Raw genomic sequence first — 26218 nt, forward strand, 5'->3', positions numbered from 1 at the left:
TCCAGGGGGGTCTGCTCAAACTATTGCACTAGCCAAGGACAATACAAGTAGTAAACATCAAACCCCTACGCTGATCTAGCCAATGGACAGGACATGCTCCACAATTATGTGGAGAGTGGGGACTGACTTTGACATGAGCTCTGGTGCTCCATATTTGACCACCTCCCCTGGGTGGGGAGGCCTGATGGCACTCATAGAAAGAATAAGCAGGCTATCAAGATGAGACTTGATAGCCTATGACCATATAGTGAGGGAGGAGGTCCTCCTCGGTCTTAGACTTAGGGGAGGGGAATAGGGTAAAAGTGGGAGGGAGGGAGGAATGGAAGGATACAAGTGATGGGATAACACTTGAGTTGTAATCTGAATAAATTGATAAAATTAAAACTAATTTAAAAAAAAAGAAAAAAGCCTGTGTTCAGAAATAGCACATTAACCTACCGAGCTGGAACATGGCTTCTGCATGGGAGAGGCTGACAGATCCTAGGGAGGTGGGTCTCTCCTGTGCCTGCAACAGCAGCACTGAGCTTCCTCCTGGGCCTCTGACTGGCTTTTTGCCTTTCATCTCCTTGTTCTTCCATGTCTGGCATTCTTACTGACATGACAGGTTGTAGGCAGAATCTAAGTACATTAAGGATAGGTCACTTATTGACTCTTAACAGACCAGCCCAAACCCCTCATTGTCTTATTTTCCTGTTTGATTTTCAAATTGAACTTAAAAACTAGAATCTTCCATCCCTAATACTCCAAAGGATGAAGACACATGTAAGTCTATTGAATGAGAGCCACAGTGGCCAACGACAGGAGGAAACACCTTTCAAAGGAGCACATCACATAGATGACTGCATCTTACATTCTCTCCAGAGTCCTTAAGACCGAGCATCCTCTTCCTGTGCTCCACTGTCTTCACATTCCCAGCCACAGTGATTCCCTGCAGTCCCTTGAGGTACCTGAACAAGCCTCTTCCTGGAGAGACAGGTGAACAGCAGGGATGGCACCAACAAGAGAGGAACATAACCACATAAGACATTGGACTTTTTTTTAACTAACGTATTTATTCTTCACTTATAAAAAAAGAACATATGCTTGGCTTTGAAATCATGACATAAAATAAAAAGGCAGAGAGAGAGAGAGAGAGAGAGAGAGAGAGAGAGAGACAGAGAGAGAGAGAGAGAAGTCTCAGCTAGAGGTTGGTAGAGGCATCTCATGGTAGCCCATCAGCACTCACTATGTGCTCGGGGCTGGAGCAGGCGCACCAATGAGAGCAGGAGGTGAAGAAGCATTTCCGAGCCAGCAGCCAGGCCTCCTCCAATGGCTGCTTGGTTTCCCAAGGCTGTGTGTGGTCAGCATGCACGGGAAAGGAGTCCTCCGTCTCTCCAGCCTTGCTCTTCTCTCGACAGTGCAGGCAGCGAGGCTTTGATGCCACTCTTTCTGTGGGATCGTGCTGTTGTCTCAACATGTCTAACCTGCATCTTGACAAACTTTCAAAAAGCTCCAATTGCCCAAGTGGTCCGCAGCGGGAGGCCTCCCTATTTCTGGTCAGTGACCTGCTGCAGGCAGATCTTCATGTAAGAATCCTTGCTGCGGATCTCTATGACGGCGTCCCTGACCAGCTCGATGAACATCTGAGGCCACAGCTTCTGCAGAGCTTCGTTTTTCATGTTGATGGCCGTGGCCTCCTTCACCAGGTCTTCTACATACATCTGGCAGAACTTCTTCTTTTCCTTTATTTCCTGTTAAGAAGGAAAAAAATTACATTAAATCATAACTAATCCAAAAGTCGAAACGATAATTAACAGAATCAGAGAACCTTGAAATAATCTACTCTGCACCCCTGCCTCCTGTCGTGTTCCTTCAGGGCAGGAATTCTTTCCCAGCAGCTCCTGACAGAGGGCTCTGCCTCAGTAGACAGGAAAGGCCTCACCTTTCCCAGGCTCCTGCCTCGGTTGAGCATGGGGCTGCCCAGAGGTGAACGTGTTGGGAGTGCTAACACTGAACACTCTAGTCAGTCTGGGGTTAGTCACACCTGTGTAATCCTTTATGTTCTTACTTTGAGTTTATGCTTTAGTATAGAGAAATGCAAAACATTGCCCTGTAGCCCAGACTACCTGGACGAAGTCTGAGGAAAGTGCCAAAGCAGAAGAAGAAATATCACAAGCCTTGGGCCCACATCACATTATGCCCGTAGAAAGAACAGCATCCTCACCCAGCTTCTGGGCCTGGCAGTCTGAAGATGAAAAGGCTGCGTGTAAACACAGCAGGGTGAGTCTGGAGCTGGAGGACATTTGGGCATTCAGCTCCAGTTTCATCGGGGTGCTAATAAAGCTATTCTATTGGGGCTGGGGGCGCAGTGCAGGGGTAGAGGGTTTTAGTCTAGCATGCTTGAAGACCCTGGGTCTGATTGCCGAGAGAGAGAGAGAGAGAGAGAGAGAGAGAGAGAGAGAGAGAGAGAGAGAGAGAGAGATTATTAGAGGAAAAAGTTGGAGGCGCTATCCATATAATGATGAGAAGTAGATCCTAGGTAACTTGCATTGATCAGGATTGGAAGGTTAAATGCTGACAAGAAACCTAAGAAAAAGATCTATTTGAACCGCAAACTCAAAACACAAAAATTCTAAGATGAATTAAACTAACGAACAGAAGTGATAACATCGCTGAATGGACTGGCTGGTCCTCAAGCGGCGGTGTCCAGCAAGGACAGTCCTGTACTGGGCCCTATACCTTCTTCATGAAGCACAGCAAACAGCAGGGGAGCCCGGGCACCTAGGAGATCACAGCTCTCCAGGCGGCTGTCAGGAACTCACAACACGACCTTGGACAATTCCTGAGCTTCCAGATTTCCTCGCCTGTCTGAGAGGAGACCTGGGTTCTTTGCAGTCCCTTAAATCTCTTTTAGATGAGGCAGGAGAATGGACGGCTGGGTGAGCCTCAAGCAACAGGACAGCAATGAATGGGCCTGCTGAGCCGGAAGCGTGGCCGCTCACATCCACTCATGTTCCCAGCCACTCGGTGCGCACAGGAGAGAGAGGCTGGCGCTCCTGCTGCACGGGTGTAAGTGCTTTTCAAGATGTGGGCGCTGCGTGGAAGAGAAGGAGCGCTGGGCTGTGATTCAACAGGCAGTGATTAAGGGACTTGGCCAGGGTCTCCCAGGTAGCAAGTGGTGATTGGGGCTCAAGGCCAAATCTCCTGATAGCTAGCTTGGAGCCTGTCCCAAAGTGTCACGTGTCTTCAGATTTCTTCCTTTGCCTTTGAGCTTTCTCAGACTAGGAGCCCACATCTCCTCACGTTACCTCCTCATTGTGTTTTTACCGACCAAGCCACCTTAATCCAGACTCTGCTTGTTTGATTCTGCTGAAGCAATTCCATTAAAATATTACCTTGACTGCCAAATTTATAAACAAAACAAAACAAAAACCTCCCTGTATAGTCAGTCACTTGGAATGTCCAAAAGTCACACCTACTCAACCAAGACCGTAAGGTCTCCACCTATTTTTTTAAAAATAAAAACTTTAAAGTTTCGGTTTGATTTGCTCTGAGGTTAATTTTTTGTTGTACAGTATGGACGGGTTCAGTATGTTTTCCTCAGCATTAGTTATGAAGTAGACTGGCTCCACCAGTTTGTAATGGCTGTTGTCCACCTAAGTCTCCCACACATGTGCAGTGTTGCTTTGGTTCTGTGTTGTCCAAAGTCTGTCTATTCCCGTCTTGCCTTAACTGTGACATTGTTCTGGTTGGTTCTTGTCAGCCTGACACCATCTAGAGATAGCTGGGAAGAAACGCCTCAATTGAGAAAATGCCTCCTCCACTGGATTGGTCTGTAGGCAAGTCTACAGGCCATTTTCTCGATTGATAATTGATACGGGAGGGCCCAACTCATGGTGGGCAATCCCACTACTGGGCTGGCTGTCCTGGGTGGCATAAGAAAGCAGGCTGAGCCCGCCGGAAGTAAGGCAGTAAGCAGCATCCTCCATGGCCTCTGTTCAGTTCTACCTCCTGCTTCCTGCCTCGAGGTCCTGCCCTGACTTACCTGGATGAGGAGCTACAGACTGTGAGGTGAAATAAACCTCTCCTCCCCAAGTGGCTTTTGGCTAGTGGTTTAGCATAGCAATAAAAACCTATCTAAATCTATACCCTTACCGTAGTTACTTTGTATCTGACAAAGCACTTTTACTCTTGTATACTTAAGGTTCTAGCTCTAGCTGGGAACTTTTTTAGAATTAAATAACCCTTGTATAAACTTGAACCAGAATTGCCTTATACTCGTGGATGTATGAAGGCTTAGCATTTTACAGCATGAATGCTTTTTCTGTGAATATAAACTTTACAGTTCTTCCTTAGTGACCTGCAACAAAGTTTAATTTCCCCCAATAAAGGACATGGATGTATGTTTCTGTTTGCATGTCAAACTGAGAAGTTGATGCCATGTGTTTTCCTCTGTGGCTGAGTCTCTTACTGAATCTGGAGTTCACTGATTCAGTAAGACTAGCTGGCCAGTAAGGCCCAGGAGCCCTCTACCTCCGCCTCCCCAGGGCTAGGACTGCAGGTGCACGCCACCACACCAGGTCTGTACGTTGGTCTGGGGATCCACGCTCAAGCTTGCACGCTTGTGAGGCAAGCACTTTGCTGCCTGCCGTGTCTCCCAGTTATTTTCTTATTCCTCCCCACAGTGTTGGTTTATTGTTTACTGCTTTAGAAATGGTGTCCCATCTTAAATGCACTCCACTGGCTGTACGGACTGTAAGGCATCTGATGTTCTTCTGGATTCTGCTTGACTTCTATTGTTAATTGTGTGTGTTTGCACATGTGGATGCCCTGACCACAGATACCACAGAAGGACTTTGGATCCCCTGAAGCTGGACCTGAAAGTTAGGAACCAATCTCAGGTCCTCTGTGAGAACAGCACGTGCTCCTCACTGCTGGGCGGGCTCTCCGGCCAAACCTGGTACTGTAAAAGGATTTTTTTTTTTTTTTTCATCAACATCTCTAAGTATCAGGCCTGGTTTTTCTTTTCCTAGCAACTTTGGTGGATTCTGCAGTCAATGCTTTGCTGTCTACCTTGAGAAAACAAGAGTTTTCTTATTTTAAACATTCCTCAACAAACTGAAAATTAAAACTCAAATGACCTGTTTTTTGACTGACTTTGAAGTTTTCCCCATGAAATTGTCCCTGCTTGCATGTAGCAATTTTATATTTTTCTAAAACTCTTTACTTTTTATTTAATTAATTTATTCAGATTACAACTAAATTGTTATCCTATCACTTGTATCCTCCCGTTCCTCCCTACCTCCCGCTTTCACCCTATTCCCCTCCCCTAGGTCTATGACCGAGGGGGCCCTCTTCCCCCACTTTATGGTCATAGGCTATCAAGTCTCATATTAGTAGCCTGCTTATTCTTTCTTTGAGTGCCACCGGGCCTCCCCACCAAGAAGAGGTGGTCAGATATGGAGCACCAGGGTTAGTCTCCGCTCTCCACCTAACTGTGGAGAATGTGCTGTCCATTGACTAGATCAGAATAGAGGTTCGATATTTACTGCTTATATTGTCCTTGGTTAGTGCAAAAGTTTGAGCAGACCCTCCTGGGCCCCGATCCACCAGTCACGATGTTCTTCTTGTAGGTTTCTAAGACCCTCTGGACCCTTCTATTTCCTCATCTCCTATATTTCTCTTAGCTAGAGTCAGAGAATTTTATTATTTAGACACACACACACACACACACACACACACACACACACACACACACTATTTGATTCATAGGACCAACCATCCTTAGGAACAGGCTCCTATTCTCACCATCTTGGCTTTCATTTTCCTCTTCTGGCAAAACCAGAAAGTCCTTATTAGCTGATATTACATCTCAGCCTCTTCCTATCAGCCCAGTCTCCTCATGTGACACCTTCTTCTCAGTGCTGAGCTTCTTTAGATTTGGCTCTGTTCAACTACAGAAACACTGGCTGTGGATGTGTGAGTGTGAGGTACGCGGGGAATGAACCCTCAGGCCTGCGCACTGAGCAGATGCTCCACTGAGCTCCCCAGGCCTCCCATACTAGGATTTAAAGCAGAAGCCGAGCTTCCTTCAGGATGCTGCAGAAACAGTTAGCGGAGTTGTCAAGCTGTAGCCCACAGGCTTCTATGGATTCCAAAGATGCTTCAGATAGAGAGCAGGGTGAAGGGGAAGGGGGAAAAACAGAAAGTCCAACTAAATTCCAATGAAAGGAAGTGCTGAGCACTCCCCACCTCATTTCCTCTATGGCACCAGCACATGCTGCTGTTAGACACACTGGCTTTTCAGCCACTCCTTAATGCAGAGATGAGAGCTGTCAGATGAACACCTGAAGGCCGTCTGCCTGCTGTTTTATTTCTAATTTATACACAGACACTTGTGAATCGATCTTTATCTCTCTCTCTCCCTCCCTCCCTCCCTCCCCTCTCTCTCCTTCCCTCTCCTCCCCTTTCTCTCTCCCTCTCTCCCTCTCTCCTCTCTCCCCTCCACTCTCTCTCCCTCCTTCTCTCTCTCTCTCCCCTTTCTTCCCCTCCTCTTTCTCTCTCTCTCTTCCTCTCTTCCCCCCATCTTCCCCTCTCTCTTTACAACTATATCTAACTTGTCTGAGAGCTACAGAGATTTAGATAGACCTTATTTGGGGCTTCACACATGTCATCAGATGCTCAATAAATGTGTCTGCTTCCTTGCTCTTTTGTCGTCTGTCACCTCACAAATCCGCGGCAGCGTGATACACTCTGGCTGTTTAGGTGACATAGCTTTTCAGCTGTCTGGTGGGTGCTAGCAAGGTAAGCACTGCACACCTTCTCCCCGGCGGCTCCAGCCACAGGGGTGCTGCATCCACTCCACAGCCCTCTGCTGGGAACAGAGGTACTGAATGGAATGCATAAACTGAAACACCATATGCCAAGCCAAGAGCTCTGCCATGGAGATTCTGCTGTGTCTTGTGTTGCTCTGGCACCAGCTGGACAAACACCCATGGGAGCCTTTCTCCCTTTTTTCTCAATTTAGACAGATCAGGCATGTGGGGCCTATTTTAGTCCAGATTTTTGGCGCAGCTTTCTTTTGAAGATGCTTCTGAGCTGAGATGGAAACAGTGGAGCCGGAGGCTCTTCCTCTCCAGCCTACGGGCTTCCCACTCCCTGCTAGGATTCCCAGCCCCGTGCACCTGGACTGCAAGTACGAGAACCCCAGAGCCGCGGGCTGTACCTCCAGCTTCTCGTGGTAGAATTCTCTGGTGGTGTAAGTCAGGGTAGAGCGGTTCGTGTTCTCCCCCATGAGCCGCTTGCTGTCGCTAGTCTCCTCATTGACAAGGCCAGGTTTTTTACCTTTGCTTTCCAGTAGATATCGGAATTGCTTTTTCCTGCAGAAGATAGTAAAGGGACTCAGTTATTTATCAGCATAGAAAGATCATGGGCAACTTCTGCTGACTAGAGGGAGTGAATGCTTTTGTTGAATGCCATACTGTGGGTCTGAGTAGTTGTTATTTGAGTTCAGCTTAGAACCCCAGTATTTCCCTAATTAGGGTATCTGACGCACATTGTTTGTTTTGAGACATAGTCTCACCACAGTAGCTCAGGGTGGCTTCAAACTCCCAATCCTCCTGGGTTACAGGCAGTGACTTTGTGCAGAGGCCCGCCCACGTTCCTTTGTTCTGTGACTGCCGATCAGCAACCTTAACACAGCTCAAACGTTTCTACACTGATGAAAGAACCCCAGCTTAACAGGAAACAGTTCAAAAACTGAGTCAAAGCATAAGCCAGTCACAGAGGCAGCGGACCAACCCACAGTCTTTATAGCTATAAAACACGTTGGTTTGGTCACATAGCCACATACCAGCCCACGGTTCTTGTGTTCCTTGCCTGAAAATCAAATCAGGTGTGGAGTTAACTTCAGCAAAAGCAAAACCCAAAGCAGTGAGAATCCCCACGGGTGCCGGCAGGAGGCTAAGCAGTGGCCAGAGGCGGCTTGGAATCCCAACGGGGACACCAGTGGATCCTGGAGCATCACAGAGCTGTCTACCCAGAATCCCACGGGGCTGCGGCTCAGCTCGTCTAACACGAGTCCCAGGTCCACTACTCAGGGTATTCTGAGAACTCATGATATGACTTTATTGGGAACTGAAGACTGGGAGAAGGAATGTTAAAAACTTTTTTCTTTTTCTTTTTTTTTTTTCTTTTTTCTTTTTCTAATTTAAAAGTATAGTGATATATTTTTAGAAAACTGGAGAAGTATAAATTTTGAGAAGTGTAAGTAAATAGTCTACAGTTCATAATTCTATATAAACATCTAGTGTTTGCATTCAACATATTTCAAGATAAAATTCCAATTTCAATGACTGAATGGAAGTCAACTGTGACACAGATCACAATTTTCCTTACCAGTCTCTTATGAAATGTTTAGAGAACGTACTTTACCCATTTTTGTAAAGGAAATAGGGAGTCACAGTAGGTCTGTATTTGCTCTGATGCTTTTTTTAAAAAAAAATATTTATTTATTTATTTATAATGTTTACAATGCTCTGCCTGCATGTACACCTGCAGGCCAGAAGAGGACATCAGATCTCATTACAGATGGTTATGAGCCACCGTGTGGTTTCTGGGAATTGAACTCAAGACCTCTGGAGAAGCAGTCAGTTTGCTTAACCTCTGAGCCATCTCTCTAGCCCCTCTGATACTCTTTTAAACTGATGGTTTTTTTTAATTACAAAAGCAATGTCTACACACATTTTATATCACTTTTAAAACTTTTAAAATGTGTGTGTGTGTATGTGTGTATGTGTGTGTGTGTATGTGTGTGTATGTGTGTATGTGTGTGTGTGTATGTGTGTATGTATGTGTGTGTATGTGTGTGTGTGTGTATGTGTGTATGTGTGTGTGTATGTGTGTGTGTGTGTATGTGTGTGTGTGTATGTGTGTGTATGTGTGTGTGTGTGTGTGTGTGTGTGTGTACATGGATACAGGTGCTGGAGGAAGGCAGAGGGTTGTGTTGGACTTGCTGGTTCCTACGGGTATGGCCTGAGACTCATATGTGCTGGGAACTGAACTCCAGTCCTCCTCAAGAGCAGTGCATGCACTACTGAGCTGCTTCTCTGGCTCCTGCGATAACTTTTACTAGACATTTAAAATAGAGAGTTCCATTTTTAAAAAACACTTTTTCATTTAAGTTTCTTCTGGATTATTTTGCTGTTCTTTTTCTAATTTTCTGACATAAATATTCAGATTATTAATTTTCAGTTCTTACTCTTTCTAGTATGTCCAGTTCAAGGCTAACATTTCTATTTAGCATTGTATTGCTGATCCCATAAGTCTGTCAATGCAGTATTTTCATTATATTTTAGTATAAGGTACTTGCACGATTCCACTAGGAAATTCCCTTTGACTTGTGGGTTATTCAGAAATCTATCTCTTCCAAATACCTCGGCATTTTCTAGCCCTGCTTTTGTAACTGGGCTAAAGCTTCATGGCGTTCGGAACAGAATACACGGCCACGTGGTTTTAGCCCTTTGCAGTCTGTTGTTATTTGCTTTGTGGATTTCATTTGGTCAACTCTAATAATGGTTCCACCTCCTCCCTCCTTCTCCCTCTTCTATCTTCTCTTCTGCCTCTTTTTCCTCCCTCCCCTCCTTCTCCCATTCTTTGGGGGTTGGGGAGAGAAGCTACTAAAATTTAGGAACTGGGTGCTGGTGAGATGGCTCTGTGGAGAAGAACGCTGGCTGCTTTTGCAGAGGACTCAGGCTTGATGCTCAGTCCCTACTGCTGATAACAACTGTCTGTAACTGCAGCTCCAGAGGCTCCAAACCCCCTCTGTCCTCTGAGGACACCACCCACGTGTGGTGCACAGACATAGACATACATGCATGCAGAACATTCATATGCATAAAATAAAATCTTTACTACACAGGTGCTTTAACCAACTAAGCCACAGTGTTCACACATAAAAACAAATCTTTAAAATAATAGTAATAATATTGAAGAAATCATGTGCACACACATGCATGCGCACAACACACACACACACACACACACACCCCTTTGGAATTGCAGGTATTTTTATACTACTGAGATGGCCAGGGGATAGAGACACTAATAGTTGTAGAAGGCCCTAGATGTCACAAAGACAGGGCGCTCTTGTCTGGCCTCTACTACACTGACCTAGCTGGGTCTGATGCAGCATCTCAGTTCGTTATGGTATATTCTGATGACTTCCAACAGTCTGAAATTGAGCAGGCCTACACTGGGGAGTCAATTATGCCTTTACTCGTCAATGTCTTTTTCCTGTTTTTTAAATTTTTTATTTTAAATGTTACATTGCCTCTCTGAGTCCTTCTACTTGCTTTTTCTTTAACTTAGAGATTTTTCTAGATTCTCAAAGGGAAGCCTTTCTCATTAATTCCTTTCTCGTCTTTTAGTGAATACACTAAAGCCATACACATTGCTTCCTCTCAGTGCAGTTTTAGTCATATCCCAAAGGCTCTACCACCCACAGTTCTAGCTGTGAAATGCACTCATATTTATTATCTCAGCTTTAAGTCCTTCCTCAATTCAGAAAAGTTGAAATATCTTTTAAGTACAACACATAGCAGGAAAATGCTGTAAGAGGAACTCCTAGCGTATATTCTAACCTAAAACTCAGTAAGAAAAGAAAGTACCTTTAAAACACTTTTTAAAAATGAGTGTTTTTTTTTTAAAAAGAACAATACAAACAGAACAAAAACTAGGAGAATCCACAACCACACACACACACACTCAACACATATGCAACTTTGAAATATCTATTTACTTTGGCATACAATCAGCCCTTTTTCCTGTTTAGCACTAAGAAGCAATTGTTCTTTTACAAAACAAAAAACAAACCAAAACCCAAAACCCAAACACAATATTTAAAAGCATCCCAAGTATTTTTTAACTATATACCCTATCCTCACAAATTGGAGCCTGCCACACAACTGTTCTATACCTGGAACTTCCTGTTCTGGAACAGCACAACCCACTCTAGTTCCGGTTCTTTGGTGTGACAGACAGACACCGTCACTGAAAGCAACTTTGGAGAGGAAGGGTTAGGCTGACACAGCCAGGTCTCAATCTGAAGGGAGCTTGGATACAAACTCAAGACAGGAACCTGGAAACAGGAACCATGGACGAACACTGCTAGCTGGCTTATTCTCTAGCTCAGGCAGCTCTCTTCTACAGCCCAGGCCCGCTGGCATGGTGCCACGTAGGGTGGGCGGGGGCGGGGCTCTCCCACATCAATCACCAATCAAGATAATCTCTCACAGACATGGCCACAGGCCAATCTGATCCCAAGCAACTCTTCAACTAAGGGTCAGTCTTCCCAGTGACTACTAGGTTGTATGAAATCAACAATAATAGGGCATCTTGTTTCATATAGGAACTGCTAATCGTCTTTACAGTACTAACAGGCATTCGCTATTTTGTTATAAACAGGCTGTGATGGAAATCCTCGGACACATACTTATGTTCATGTAAAATCATTTCTAGAAAGAAATTCTGCTCGGTGACATGGCTAAGTCAGAAGGCATGGCAACTGCAAGTGTGTTAGGCATTGCTACGTTGCCATGAGAAGAACCACAGCATCGGCCAGCATGGACAACAGCATCTAGAACCCCCTCACTACATGGCATGCTGTCAAGGGCGTGGCTCTCCCCACAAAGGTAGCTAGTCATTTTAAAATTTGTATGGCTGTAGCTTTGAATGGGGTCAAATGGGCTCGTCTTTTATTTTTAAAGTTTAAAGCCTCCATATTTTATCTTCTGGCAACTTCATTATCTGGGGTTTGTTATTTTCCCAGTGCACCTAGATAAGTCTGGCTGTCTCAGCACTTCAGCTCTGTGACTCCTGGGCAGCCATGCCAAGCTACCTGCACTGCCACTGCTGCCATGGAGCTGCACTCCTGGGCTCCTAACTCACTCACCACATCTCATTATTTTCCACCTGTAGAACGTTGATCGGAGACAATGGTCTGAGTGAGTTTGGGCTTTAGGTTCGCAGAGATTTCCCTAGAGTTTAAGGTGTGTTCAGCCTCTACAAGCACCCCACACAAGCTTGAATACTTTTTCCCCATCTGCCTTTGGGCATGAGATTCTGAAAACATGCTTTGAAAAATATCTACTTGATAAATTATTTAAAAGCTTCATATTCTTTCTTATTTTATGTATTTGATCTGATTTGTGAGGGCCTTTTATTTACAGGTTATTAAATCTTATAAATACAATGTATGTATCGGTATTTATTCAGCGGAGCATAGCTTTCACTGATTTCTGTCTAAACTATCACTTCTTAGTCCAATACATCCTCAGTAGTTTTGTCCCCACAAGTGTTTTTGTGTATACATGCACACCATACACACACACACATATATGGGGGGTGCTGGACTATGTGTATGTGTGTGCGCGTGTGCGCGCGAGCGTGCGCGCGCGTCTATGGCGTGTATAGGCAGAGGTTGACATCTGGATGGCTTCCTCAGTTGCTTCTTCACCTTATTTCACTGAGACAGGCTCTCTCGCCCACCCGGGAGGTTGTCATTAGACACACTCACTGGCTGGCCAGTGAGCTTCTGGGACCTGCCTGCTTCTGTCTCTCAGCTGTGGGGTGAGCCATGCACCAGCGCCCTCAGCTTGTTGAGTAGGTGTTTTACCCTCAGGTGTTCACTCTTCAGAACTGTTCTGAGGGTTGTAGATGGGAGGTACAGTGATTGAGCAAATGCATTTGAGTAAGACTTGAATTCAGGACCAAACCAGCCTCTGTTCACACTTCTTTTTGTTTGTTAAAATTGATCTCTTTCCCCATGTTCTAAACCTACCCACCCACCCCACCCCCACACTCAGTCCTAAAGAAACAGATAAACAGGAAGCCTTTTCCAGCGTTCTCAATGCAACTAGTCTCTACCTCCAGTGCTCTTGTTGCACCGGAAAAACACATTTTAGTTGTTTCCGTACATCTTTAGCTATTACATTATAACCACAGGAGAGCAAGGCTTCGTCTTAGTCACCTTTATTCCCTCTAAGTTTGAGCAGCGCCAGCCCAAGATAAGCCCGGGCACACTGTCTGCAGGATATGTAAGTGGCACAGTTACGAGGTATTTCTACTGCAACAGTAAGCTATAAACAATTCAGGGTTACCTGGCATCACCCAGAATTGAAATCATGCGGTACTGAGGCAACCCGGAAGACGCTACGTGTGCTAGGATTCCAAAGAGCCTCTCAGCCATTATCATGTCATTTTGTGTCACCTGAGGAGAAACAGTAGAGAAAGGTCAAAATGACATAGCTTCTTAGCTGAGTATAACAAATACAGTTAAAAAAGGAAAAGTCTAGATTAGATATTTTCCTTTAGCCCAGGAAAGGACATATCCCTGGGCTACGGAAGAGTCTTCGCCAAGACTTTGTTTTTCTTTGAGTCTAATTATAGAGAAGATGCTCAGAGGTGACTCCTGGAAGCTGACCTGGGCTGCTGGGTTAGCTCTGATTCTAGAAGGTTGCCTGAGGACTGTGCTTGAGACACCTTAAATTCTTAAGGGATGTTTTTCCGCGCGCATGTGCACGTGTGTGTATGTGTGTTAATCAGGAAAGGACCAAAAGAGTCAGGTGTGGTGACACAATCTGTCATCCTAGCACTTGGGAGGCTGAAGTAGGAGCATGTCACCTCAAGGCCAGCCTTGTGGTGTCACACAGTGTGACCCTGTCCCCAGCTACTCAACCAACCATCCAACCATCTAACCAACTAACTGACCGACTGTCAACCTAAAGGCAAGACTTGGATTAATATCTGGACATATTTAATATAAAATATGGATAAAATAACATTTGAATTTGTGACTGTATCCCTTCTACTACGTTTCCTGTTTTGTTTTTTGAGACAGGGTCTCACTTTGTAGCCCTAGCAGTCCTGCGACTCACTCACTATGTAGGCCAGACTGATCTCGAGCTCACAAGGTCCACCTGCCTCTATCCCTTGAGTGCTGAGATTAAAGGTGTGCATCACTACTTCCAGCCCCTTCTAGTACTTTTTGTAGCTATAAATGCTCAATAAACTTTTGAAAGAAGTTTCTGAGTTTTAAATTCTATTGTCATGACATTAAAGAGATATGTTTGTAAAAAATAATCTAAAATATGGTGATCTGCATTTTCAATAGTTAATCTACATAGTATAATTTGATTCACCAACCAGTATCCGAATTGTTCCCTCAGGAATATTTGGCAAGATCTGGTCTGGCTAGGGGTGCTCCTGACATCTCGTGCACAGAGCCAGGGATGCTGCTAACTGTTTGCTATGGCTATCTGCCCCAGTGTCAGCAGAGCAGAAGCTGAGAACGCCCTTCTTTTTGTGTAAGTAAGTTTGGAGTTTTAAAAACAGAGGGGCCTTCATCTATTTACTTATTTGGTGAGAATGGATGTGTGTGTGCGCGCGCACGCACGCACGCTTGTGTATGTATGTGCATGTGTAGGTATACTCACCAACGCACGCACTCATATAGGGTTGATGTCGTGTCTCCCGTGCCTCTCTCAACCTGCTGGCTATGAGGCAGTTCTCCTTCAGCCTAGATCTTGTAGGTGCACCTAGTCAGGCTGGCCAGGGAGCTCCTGGGACCTACCTTTCTCTGTCCCACCCAGTTCTAGGGGTCCAGATATGTGCTGACAGGCGGGCCTAGCTTACGTGGGTTTGGAGGATCTACCCTGGTTCTCATGCTTGCACAGTAGGCACTTTTAAGACTGAGCCATCTCTGCAGTGCACCATGCGTTTTGGCACCACGCGACAGGGTCTCACGGCCAACCTCCTGTCTCGGCCTCTCCAGTGTTGGAAGAGCAGGTGTGTGTATTTGTGATAATATATTACAGAAGTGTTCTCTAAGGGAAAACCCCATAATTCACACATACAATTCCTTCACATCAGTCGTGTGGACCAGCTCTTCCCTATCCTGGGCCTGCCCAAAGCCTTCCTTTAGCTGACAACTAAGTTGTCTGGTCCAACATAGTCACCTAGTGGCCAGTGCAGGCCACTGCTCCATGTTCTTGATGCTCAGCAGTGAGTTCTACCTCCAGCAATACGGCTGTTACAGAAAGGGACGCACAGAAAGGGAGCACAGAAAATGGAAAGGCTATGTGTGAAGGCATAGCTTTCAGGTATTTTAATAACATGTCAACTATGCCTGACACTGACATTTTTTTTTTAGTTTAGTTTTTCGAGACAGGGTTTCCCTGCGTAGACTCACTTTGTAGACCAGGCTGGCCTCGAACTCACAGCGATCCGCCTGCCTCTGCCTCTCAAGTGCTGGGATTAAAGGCGTGCGCCGCCACGCCCAGCGACACTGACACTTTCTAAAAGTTAAACTAGAATGCTGCACTGGTCTGTTTAATGCTCTGTACAATTACAACATTCTTCCTTATTGAGCAGTGACGCAATCCCACATCTGAGTAGGTCACTATTTACAGCTAATCTGCAACCCCAGACAGGCCAATGAGGAAGAACCCTTCACTCATAGCCCAAAGAACTTTTCTTTATATTTCTAGTCCAGGCTGTGAAAACCATCCCAGTAATTACCAGGCCTTAGGAGCTACAAGCTCCGTCTGACGCAGACCTGCAGGGCACACAAGACTGAATGCTGACTGAATGAAGAGCGAGCTGGGGAGACTTATTGCTATCTCAAGGCTCCAGACTCTCCTGGCACTTTAACAAAAGGCTGACACTCCACTATGGTTGAGGCATAGTATGGCCACTTTTGACACTGGCCCGCATATCTCCATGCTACATGCTGGATTTTGTAGGTTAAGGCCAGAGGTAGCTGCGGTGTCCGAGTCATAAAGCAATACCAGATTTATGCCAGCAAAGCTGACTATAAAGTTCATCTTATAATAGGGGAGTCTTCTGAACTTCACGACCACAGTGAGACTAACAACAGCTTAAAAATGCTTCCCTTCGTAAGATTATTTTGCTTCAACAGTGATAAAAGCATAGTTCCCTCCTTTCCACAAGTTAGTATCTAAAGAGAACACAATCTTTGAGTAGCTGGGAGATTAGCCTTGTGACAAATTCAGGAAAAAAATAAATCTAAAATTAGCTTTCCATTAATAATTTTCCATTTATTCAGCTCATGCCTGAGTTATTCCACATCACGCCACAGCAGCCATGACCAATTATTAATAGAACAGTCCAGACTGGAGCTCAGATTTTCTCTCTTCCCTTTTTTTCTTCCCTTCCTTAGGAGGGGACATTTACTTTGACTTCTCACGTTCTCTTGTCCACCACAGTCTGCAGAGCACTTTGAAACATAACAAAGGTTGTCTCACCTGCAGAAGTCAGACTTTTTAAAATGTCATTTTCTTCAGTGTTTCTCTTCTGTGAATGCTCACAAACAACAGGAGATGTAGCTTCTGTTCACCAGGGAACAGGAAAAAAAATCTATTCACTGGAAAAAAATCTATTCACTGCTTCAGATTCTGTCTACATGGACATGTATGTGTGTGAGTGTGTGTGCGAGTGTGCCTGTTTGTGGGGTGTGGGGGTGCATATATGCACATGCGTTGCCTGTATATGTTTTCTTCTTTTTAATATTTTGAATGCTCATATTTTATTTTTAAGAAACGGTATTTTTAAACAATTCTAGCATAGTTAGATTCCCAGTGTGTGTGCTGTCAGGGGCTCCATCAAGAGGAAGCTCCTTCCATAGTCAGCTTTGCTTTGCCTTACCTCTGTTCCATTTATTTTCTGCATGCTGAAGTGGCTGAGCCTAAACAGCACGTAGTATTTCCAGAGTGTGAAGTTGACCACTGGGTTTCCCTGAGGATCGATTGTCAACTGGTCAACCCGACGAAGTTGTGCTAGGGCGTTGAACTGCTGCAGCATTACAAGGTTGGTCTCCTTGAATTTAAGGTGCTGCAATAATAAACGGCATGCAAAGTCTCTGCTCCGAGCTGAACCACCTTAAATGCTAACATTAACACTTCATAGGTCATTTCCCACGGAACCCTGTAAGCTGCAGGCTTAGGAAACACGTTTTCAGTTACATTAAATCAACAGAAGGCTCTAAGCTTGCTGAACTTCATGTGCTCAATTCATCAGCCATCAACAGCACCTGCCCAAAACTCCAGTCCTTTTGGGTGGCTCCTCTGTAAATGACGTCCTCATCCATCTGCAACCAGGATTCCCTAATGTTATCTAATAACTCAGACTCTTTCAAGCTTTGCAGATCTACACATTTTACATTAACATTACTGTATAAAGGAGAGACTGCAACATTCCAGAAATTTCAAAGTACGGGGATCAGCCTGGTCCTGAAAACTAGTATTGCTAATGCTGTGCCTTTCTGAAAGCCATGCTGGTTACTTCAATTGGCCAGGGAGAATCAAACACTAACACAGAAATGCTAAAGCAAATGGCCAAGCTGCAAATTGGATATTCTTTCTAAACACCTGCTTCTATTACTCCTTATCCTCTTTAGGGCTAAGGAGGAAGAAAGACACACACCATAACTGGGTCAGCAGAAAAGCTCACTGTAGGGAAAGCTCAAGAGGAGCCTCCCTGTGAATCACTGACTCCCAGTGCCTATCCGTAACTGGTGCAATCTGCACGGTCAGGGAGGCTGCCTTCCAGCCAGCAGACCCAAGTGTTCCCAGTGCTGTCCCAGGACTAGTGTCAGATCATGTAACGAACATACATGTCCCACGCACACTGGTTTCAATGCCTGAATCATGCTATAGGGCTGCGTGGCCTTCTTTGTAAAAATTGAGACAGATAATGTGCCTTAAATTCCTTTAGTTTTTTTCTAGTTCGTGAAGGACTGTTCATAGAGATATAATTTCTAATATTAGCACAAACCTGCAAGGCCATTTATGGAAGTAATTTAAGTTCCAGTGCCAGAAAATCAACACAAAAGAACCACAGAAACTAAAGCCCAAACAGGCTTCGGCCTGAACACACAAGTCACAATGAAGAACAATCCAAAGGGAAGGGTTTACCAGGGAATTCGGAAACTTCATCTTCAGTTTGGGGAGCACTTGGACAATTTCATCAAACTCGATGAATGTGAATGAGACGGTGGTGACCATGCCGGCTGTTTGAACACTCCAGTTCCGATCCAGGCACTCCAGTGCCCCCGAGCCATACAGTGAGAGGGTCTCTCCATCCACTTCCACCAAGTGTGTTTCTGTGACAGACAGGCCTTGTAACGCATTGTTGAGTCCTGGATCTAGAGACCTGCAAAAGTCCTTTTTTAAGTAAAGTTTCAAGCATGAAAAAAAAAAAAAAAGTAGCAGGCTAGAACAATGTGTTGGAAAGTGCCTCACAGTTTTACCTTCATTAACTCCATTTTCATAATTAAACCCAGAGCAGTCCAGATTATTTTTTACTTGATTTTTAAAAATTAGATTGCAAAGTAGCAGGCTTGTTATGGCATTTTCCTATTCAGTGTTGTTGACGCTACCCCCCCTCTCCTCCCTGACCTCCTCCCTTTCGGGCTGCGCCCCCTTCCTCCCCACACAAACTCCCTCTTGCCTCCACGTCATGTGCGTGCGTACTTTGGTTAATTTGCCAGATCATCTGAAAGATTAACCTTAACATCCAATCATGTATTTTAGCTGAAAATAGGAAAATTATTAACAGAAACCCACCTCCAAGTCCAAATTATTCATCATATTAATGAAAGATAGTAATTTCATATACTTTAAATGCCATTAAGATATTTTATCAATATAAACACATTTCCCCAATTTATAGCTATCTAGCTAGAAACATACATTTTATAATATATTTCCATAAGAGTAATAAAATATTATTTATAAAATACAACATAAAATGCAAAATATATACCTTTAAACTAGTTTCTATCTTAGTTAACGAGTGAAGTAAGCAATGCTGACTCTATTTTTGAATGGTCTGATGCCTTAAAAACTTTAAGTGTATTGTTCAGTTGTAATCAATACAAATCAAGCATGTCTTCCTCCCCAAATTGAAATAAGGGTGATAAAAACCAATTACGCTACACACCGTATCATGCTGGCTACTCTACTGAGAGGCAATTTCTGTTGTGGCCAAAGTAGGAGCCACACTGCTGCCAGACTCTACCTGATGGCAAGCAGAGACCCAATAGAGCTCCTTGACCCAGTGCAAAATCTTTGCTTTGTATCTAGAAGTGTAACGTATCACTCACTCTGCCCCAGCTCAGCACCTGGACAGCACTTGACTCTCACTCTTTGTATTCCCTCTGTGGTGCTCTCTGCTGCTCCCTGTACAGCTAGCTGGGACTTGCACACTTGTCCAGGGGTTCATGTCCCAGACAAATTACAGTTACATGCTGGCAGTTTTGTTTCCTCCTCTACAAAGTGAGTTCATGAAGCTAGAGACCATATGTTTTCACATCTGGACACTCTCCGGTCCACTAATGGGCTTTCACAGTGCATAATTAGGAAGGATCCCCAATGGGTTTAATGCTGATGTTGAATGGTAAGTCTGACAAACTATTATCCCATTGGTTTACCAGATTTATTCCAAAGGTACCAGTGAACTGTTACATATCTGTCTATGCATTGGCAAGTTAGCCAATGACATTTGTGTACTCAACATGAATGTACAACTAAGAAAATACACACAGTTATTTTATATACCATCCTTAACTTATGTTACAGGGTTAAGATGGGTAATAATCAAACACCCATGAGAAGTGGTGCAGACGAGCTTTAGATGGCCTTAAAAGGTAAAAGTTGCTAACAGCACAGAATAAGGAAAGAACTATTGGCCAGCCTGGTCTACAGAGTGAGCCCAGGACAGCCAAGGCTACACAAGGAAAGCCTGTCTTGAAAGACAAAAAAGAAAAACAACAACAACAAAAAACAAACAAACAAAAAAAGAAAAAGAACAAAAGAACTATTTCCATCCACTGTGCTTTGGACAATAGAGTGAGGCAGGGGGAGCAGCATGGTTCCTGCTGAGATGGGGCAGAAGCCAGCAGCCAGCATTTGCTGCACTAAAAGGAAGAAGTGTGACAGGTCACACAGTCACAGCAGCAGCACCGACTGCGGCCCACTGCAGCACTGCTCACTGAATGCAGCTCCTCGCAAACATCAATTCTGCTCTGTCTACCACAGCAGGGCAGCATCTAGCAATGCCCAGCTCAACAAATATTTCTTGAGTTAATAAACTGAGAAGACTTTGAGGGCATCTATTAAATCTGTAAAGGATGCTGCAACCATAGCTACGGCATGGGCAAACATGCCGAATGAGTGATATGGACACACAATCAGAGTTAACAAGCCTGGCCGGGTGAGGCAGAAACATGCAGTAAAGAAAGGGCAAAGAAAAAATGCTATTTGATGTGGGGGTGACTCATGGCCACAGCAGACAGAAAAGGTTTAATTTTAATGTCAATATAGTGGAGAACTGGCTAAATACCAAAATGAAGGGCAAATGCACTGGGAAATAATCTTGCTGCATCTCAGCTATTTAGGAGTGGTTTACTTTTCTTCTGCTGTGTGATTAAAAGATGGGACGTCAACTTTAAAATAAAAATTCTGTTATCATAAGGTGATTATTTTGTGCACATTTTGGGAAAGCACACTGTTGGAAAAAGGAGTGAAAATGCAATAAGCTGCAGGCAGGATGCTGTACCACTGTCAGGAAGCAGAGCTGAAGGGAGCTGCAGCCGCTGCAGACCTCAAGAAGATGAGACAGGCGGGTGCTGGGCTCTAGACAGCAGAAACAGAGCAGCTGTGACGCAGGTCACACAAGGCCAAGCCAGCTCATGAAGAGGCTGCTGGGGCTAGCCTCAGACTCAGGCCACTGCTTACTAATCTGCTCCTCTAACAGGGCATTTGATTTCCATAAAAATGACACAGAAAGCTTGTTAGGCAATGTTTATATGTTGGAGAGTATCCTTCCAGTTTTTCTCTCAAGAATGGCCAGTATGTCCATATCTTTAGTTAGAGAAATGCACATATTAGTTCATTTATTCACTCAGCAAACATCTCCTGAAAGCCTGCTATGTACCAGTGATATCTTCTGTGGAGATCACACCTGAGTTTACATAAAGCCAAGTACCTTACTACTTACGTTCTCCAACTCAACATTAAGGGATGCCAGGCAGTGGACAGCCAATGGGATTTACCTTCAAGCTCTTTAGTGGATACTTTCAAGTCCAAATATCATCTATTCAAACAGCTCTAAGACAACCAGTAAATATCCTGTGTCTCCCCAACTACTGGAAAAACCTAAGGAAAGATGGGGGATTCACTTGATGCAGGAAAGCGTCAAATTCTTAAGAGCTAGGCCAGCTGTGGACCATACCTCAATGTACATGCCAACAAAGAAGACACTATTCCAGAGGCCTGTATACATCTTTTTTTCTTTTTTCTTTTTTTTCCTTTAGGCTTCTTATAACAAGCAAGAGCAGGAATACTTCAAGTCTTTCGGAAGATTCTTTTCCCACTGAGTAAGTGGTACCGATTCCTACAATAACCCATTTTATGAATTTTCTATTACAACATTCATGTGTGTGGAAATTCATTTTATGCATTATATTTTATTATAGTAGTGTTGGCTAAAACACCAGTGTTCATAGACAGGAAATGACCAAAAATAAACCAGATTCACTGCATGCATCCAATGTAAGCAAAGGAAACATTACACCTAGTATTTTGCCATTTCAGTTGGGCAAAAGCCCTCTGCAGTGTCGTTTACTGTTGAGCTTTCCCCAAGTTCAGGGAACAGTAAAATAATTAATGGAATATGGCAAAGTGTTAAAGAATTTCTTTCCTTTATATAGCCATGCTGTTTCATGAACACTTGTTCCTATGCATTTATGTCCATAGGTCAGGGGTCATGGACACTGTAACAGAAGAATGACCTGCCTTCTTTTTAGCATTATGGAATACTAACGACTATCAAAGATGGTTTAAAGTACAAAAACACCTGTAGTATTTAAACACAAATTGAAATGCTAAAGGAAAGACTTTGTGGCTCTGTATACTAGCTTTCCACTGTTAGGAAGAAGGGCTTACATCACTGCCCACAGGCAAGTGGTAGCTTATTTTTAAAGATTTATAAAGAATGTAGGAAGGCAATCTCTAACATTTAAAATGCAGATAGGGATGAGCACACCTGTCTAAATCACTTGCCTCCAAGGTGCCATTCAGGAACATAAGTGCATAATGACTGAAAAGGTATAAAGTCTCAGCAGCCTGATACGGAAGGCTTGTTGGTGGCGGAGGGCCCAGCGAGCTTTAGGGGGCTGCCACGTGAAGCCTGTCCAGTGCTGAAAAAGGGCAAGCCACAGCCTTGACCAAGATGGCAGCCCCGCTCTGCTGAGAGAGCAACAGAGCCTATTGAGGGATGGATAGGGAGGGAGTGAGGAGTGAGATGGAAGTGGGTGGGGGACACGTGACTGGAGCTCTGAAGGACTAGACCTGGGGACCGAGCATGGTGGAAGAGCTCTCACTGACAACAGTGGTGCCTTGGGTTAATTGCTAGCACTGAGTGAGGAAGAAAGAAACCCCCACCCACTCCCACTGCTCAGGCAGTAGCGTTCAGATAGATCCCGATGGGGAAAGAAAAGAGTATTCTGAATACAACACTAGAGTAAGTGCTTGTTCCCAATGAAGGAAATGAAAAAAAAAAATCAGCCCTTACCTTAAACATCCAAATCAATTTGAGGTGTAACAAAGACTGATAAAGACCAAACTTTAAATACTTATGAAATATTCCTGTTAATCCTGTTTAGCTCTGTGCCCCATTTTTTAATTGTGTTATTTGTTTGTTGGTATTTAATGTTTTGAGTTCTTTATATATTTTGGATATTAGCCCTTTGTCAAATGTAGGGTTGGTGAAGATCTTTTCCCAATCTGTAGACTGTCATTTCATTCTATTGCCTTATAGAAGCTTTTTAGTTTCAAGAGGTCCTATTTATTTATTTATTTATTTATTTATTTATGGTTTTTCGAGACAGGGTTTCTCTCTGTAGCCTTGGTTATCTTGGACCCACTCGGTTATCTTGAACTCACTCTGTGGAGTGGACCAGGCTGGCCTTGAACTCACAGAGATCCGCCTGCCTCTGCCTCCAGAGTGCTGGGATTTAAGGCATGCGCCATCACTGCCCGGCTAAGAGGTCCCATTTATTACTTGTTGATCTTAGAGCCTGAGCTGTTGACCTTCTATTCAGGAAGTTGTCTCCTGTGCCAATGAGTTCAAGACTCTTCTCCAGTTTCTTTTCTAATAGATTTAGTATATCTGGTTTTATGTTGAGGTCTTTGATCCACTTGGACTATTGCTTTGTTTAGGGTGATAAATATGGATTTATTTGTATTTTTCTACACGTAGACATCCAGTTAGACCAGCACCATTTGTTGAAGATGCTATCTTTTTCCATTGGATGGTTTTGGTTCCTTTGTCAAAAAGCAAGCATCCATAGGTGTGTGGGTTTATTTTTGGGTCTATGATTCGATTCCATTGATCTACTTGTCTGTTTCTATGCTAGTACCATGCAAATTTTATTACTATTGCTGTTGAGATCAGGGATGGAGATACCACCAGAAGATCTTTTATTGTAAAGGATTGTCTTAGCTATTTGGAGTATTTTGTTTTTCCATATGAAGTTGAAAATTGTTCTTTTAAGGTCTGTAAAGAATCGTGTTGGCATTTTTATGGAAATTGCATTGAATCTGTATATTGCTTTTGGTAAGATCACTATTTTTACTATGTTACTCCGATCTATCCATGAACATGGGAGAAGATCTTTCCATCTTCTGATATCTTCTTTATTTTCTTCAGAGACTTGATTTTTTTTTTTCTTGCACAAGTCTTTCACTTGCTTGGTTAGAGTTACACCAAGATATTTTATGTTTTTTGTGGCTATTGTAAAGGGTGTTGTTTCCCTAATTTCTTTCTCAGACCATTTGCCTTTTGTATACAGGAGGGTTACTGATCTTTGTGAGTTGATTTTGTATCCAGCTACTTTGCTGAAAGCGTTTTTCAGCCTCTAACTAGACAAGTCTCCTATGAGATAGAGGGGAAGACCAACCCACCCACCAAAACTTTGACCCCAAATTCACTCTACCTACAAGAAGTACAGGGATAAACCGAGCAGATAGGGCAGCTTGAGGGAACAGCAAACCAATGCCTGGCCCAACTCAAGACCCACCCATGGGAGAAGGCCAAGCCCTGACACTATTACTCTGCTTTGCTTGCAGACAGGAGCCTAGCAGAGTTGTCCTCTGAGAGGCTCCGCCCAGCAGTGCCTCAAAATGATGCTGAGACTCACAGCTAAACATTGGGCAATACACAGGGAGGCTTGTGGGAAAGTGGGGGGGCGGGGGAAGGAGAAAAGGACCTAGAGGTGACAGGGGCTTCACAAGAAAACCAACAGAGCCAAGTAACCAGGGCCCAGAGGGGCTTGCTGAGGCTGAAGCACCAAGCAAGGAGCAGGCATGGACTGGACCTAGGCCCCTACACAGATGTAGCCGACGGCAGCTCAGGCTTCATGTGGGTCCTCTAGAAACGGGAGTGGGGTCTCTCTGATGTGGACTCTGTTGCCAGCTTCTTGGTCACTTCTTCCTAGTGGGTCTGCCTTGCTAGGCCACAGGGGAGGAGGACATGCTCAGTCCTGTGCAACTTGATGAGCTGAGGTGGATGGGAAGGTGTCTTCCTTTTTCTGAGAAACAGGGGAGGAGGAATGAGAGAGAGGAAGGGAGGACGGGACTGGAAAGTGACAAGAGATGGGGCTACGAACAGGATGTAAAGTGAATAAATACATTAGTTAATTTTAAAAAACACTTATGAAACAAAATGGGGACAATATTTTTATGATTTCTTTCTTATGCAACAACTAAATGAGCAAGCCACAAAGGAACAGATGCATATTTTGGTGCCTTTGTCTATATACGTGCGATTTAAAGTTACTGATGTGCACAAGCTTCCTGATTCGGATAGTGGAGAATAAGAAAAAGATCCCAGAGCAAGGGGTGAGGCTGAAAGGATGGAAAAAAAAAAAAGAAATAGAAGCAAATATGAGATCAAAATATAGTACCAGAAAAAAAGAACACCCTACTAATGACACAACAAAACAATAAAGTTCAAAGGAAATGACAAGTCTGGATTAGTTACGGTGACAGTGGACTTCAAGCAGTGAAGCTCCAGTCAAGAGACAAAAGAGAAACTTTGGACTAGGGTCTAGGTGCATTTCTTTCAACTTTAAAAATAGGATGCAATATGAAATTCCAGATTAAAAATAATTCGTGTAAGAAGAGAATGGCTCAGATATGAGGCAAACTACAACGTGGGAAGGTTTGAGCACATTTTGAGATGCGATGAAAAGAGGGTGTCTGAACTTGACCCTGGGCTCCTCTCTCCAGGTGCCATGGAGAGCAGAAGGGCTGGCGTCATAGTACATAGCTTAACTCTGACGTAAGAGTACGTTAGGTCCCATCGACGCTTCAGCCCTGCCAAATAGTTTTTGAGGTTTAAGCGCTTGCTATCTGCTGACAAGCTCTGCGTTTGCAGAACAGCTATGGGCGTTACTGCTCTCACAGTGGCGCAGCACAGGTCATGCACTCTAACCAGAGTCCTGAGAGGGAGGGAACAGGTGGGACAGGGGCTAGATTACAGACTCCAGTCTTCTACAGAGCAACGCGCACCCTGGGGAGAGCAGACAGATCAATAGTCTCCAAATTCTGACATCTAAAAATGGCCATAGCCAGAGGAATACTCACTGCAGAACAGCAAACGGTCTGCTGTACTTTAGCAAGATGGACTGGCACCCTCACTCCCCTGTTCTCCCGCCATAGCTTGTTGCTGGTTTTGAAGATGACAGCCACACTCCTGGGGCAGGTTGCAGGAAACTAGTGGACACAGTACAGACCACAGTCCCCAAAACTGTGGCAATATTTTCCTGTGTCTGGATTTGACCCTTCCAAGGTCTGTCCTTGTTGAGGTTGCCTTGAAGTTTCCTTGGGGTTAAGGCAGCTTCTGGGTAGCATTTGTCCAAAGCATTTTCAGTTCTAAGGACTGGAACTGGCCTTGTGTATGCTAGGCAAGTGCTCTCCCACTGATACACACCTCAACCTTTTATCACTTACTTTTTCTTTAATTCTGAGACAGAGAACCAGTAAGTTGCCTGGGCTAGCCTTGAACTTACCCTGTAGCTCAGGCTGGCCTTGAATTTGTGACCCTCTGGCTTCCCAAATAGTTGGGGCTTTGGCACCAGGCCTGGCTTTCAGAAATGTTT

The 26218-nt window shown here is 44.2% G+C and overlaps 1 protein-coding gene across 5 annotated transcripts in view; it reads right to left on the reverse strand.

Moving 5' to 3' along the window:
* Positions 1 to 1032: 1032 nt before the first annotated feature.
* LRRC49 (leucine rich repeat containing 49) overlaps positions 1033 to 26218 on the reverse strand; it is a 95828-nt gene continuing 70642 nt past the window's right edge. For all 5 annotated transcript variants that reach the window (XM_084783841.1, XM_084783844.1, XM_084783842.1 and 2 more), the window contains 5 exons: positions 17970 to 18207; positions 16702 to 16887; positions 13137 to 13246; positions 7205 to 7358; positions 1033 to 1730 (listed from right to left, as the gene is read on the reverse strand). In XM_084783841.1, coding sequence (XP_084639967.1) covers positions 1527 to 1730; positions 7205 to 7358; positions 13137 to 13246; positions 16702 to 16887; positions 17970 to 18207 — 892 coding nt within the window. In that variant the 3' untranslated portion in view covers positions 1033 to 1526. The remainder of the gene's footprint in view (positions 1731 to 7204; positions 7359 to 13136; positions 13247 to 16701; positions 16888 to 17969; positions 18208 to 26218) is intronic.

Source organism: Acomys minous, assembly GCF_964271855.1.
Source record: "Acomys minous genome assembly, chromosome: 5".
NCBI classification, from domain to species: domain Eukaryota; kingdom Metazoa; phylum Chordata; class Mammalia; order Rodentia; family Muridae; genus Acomys; species Acomys minous.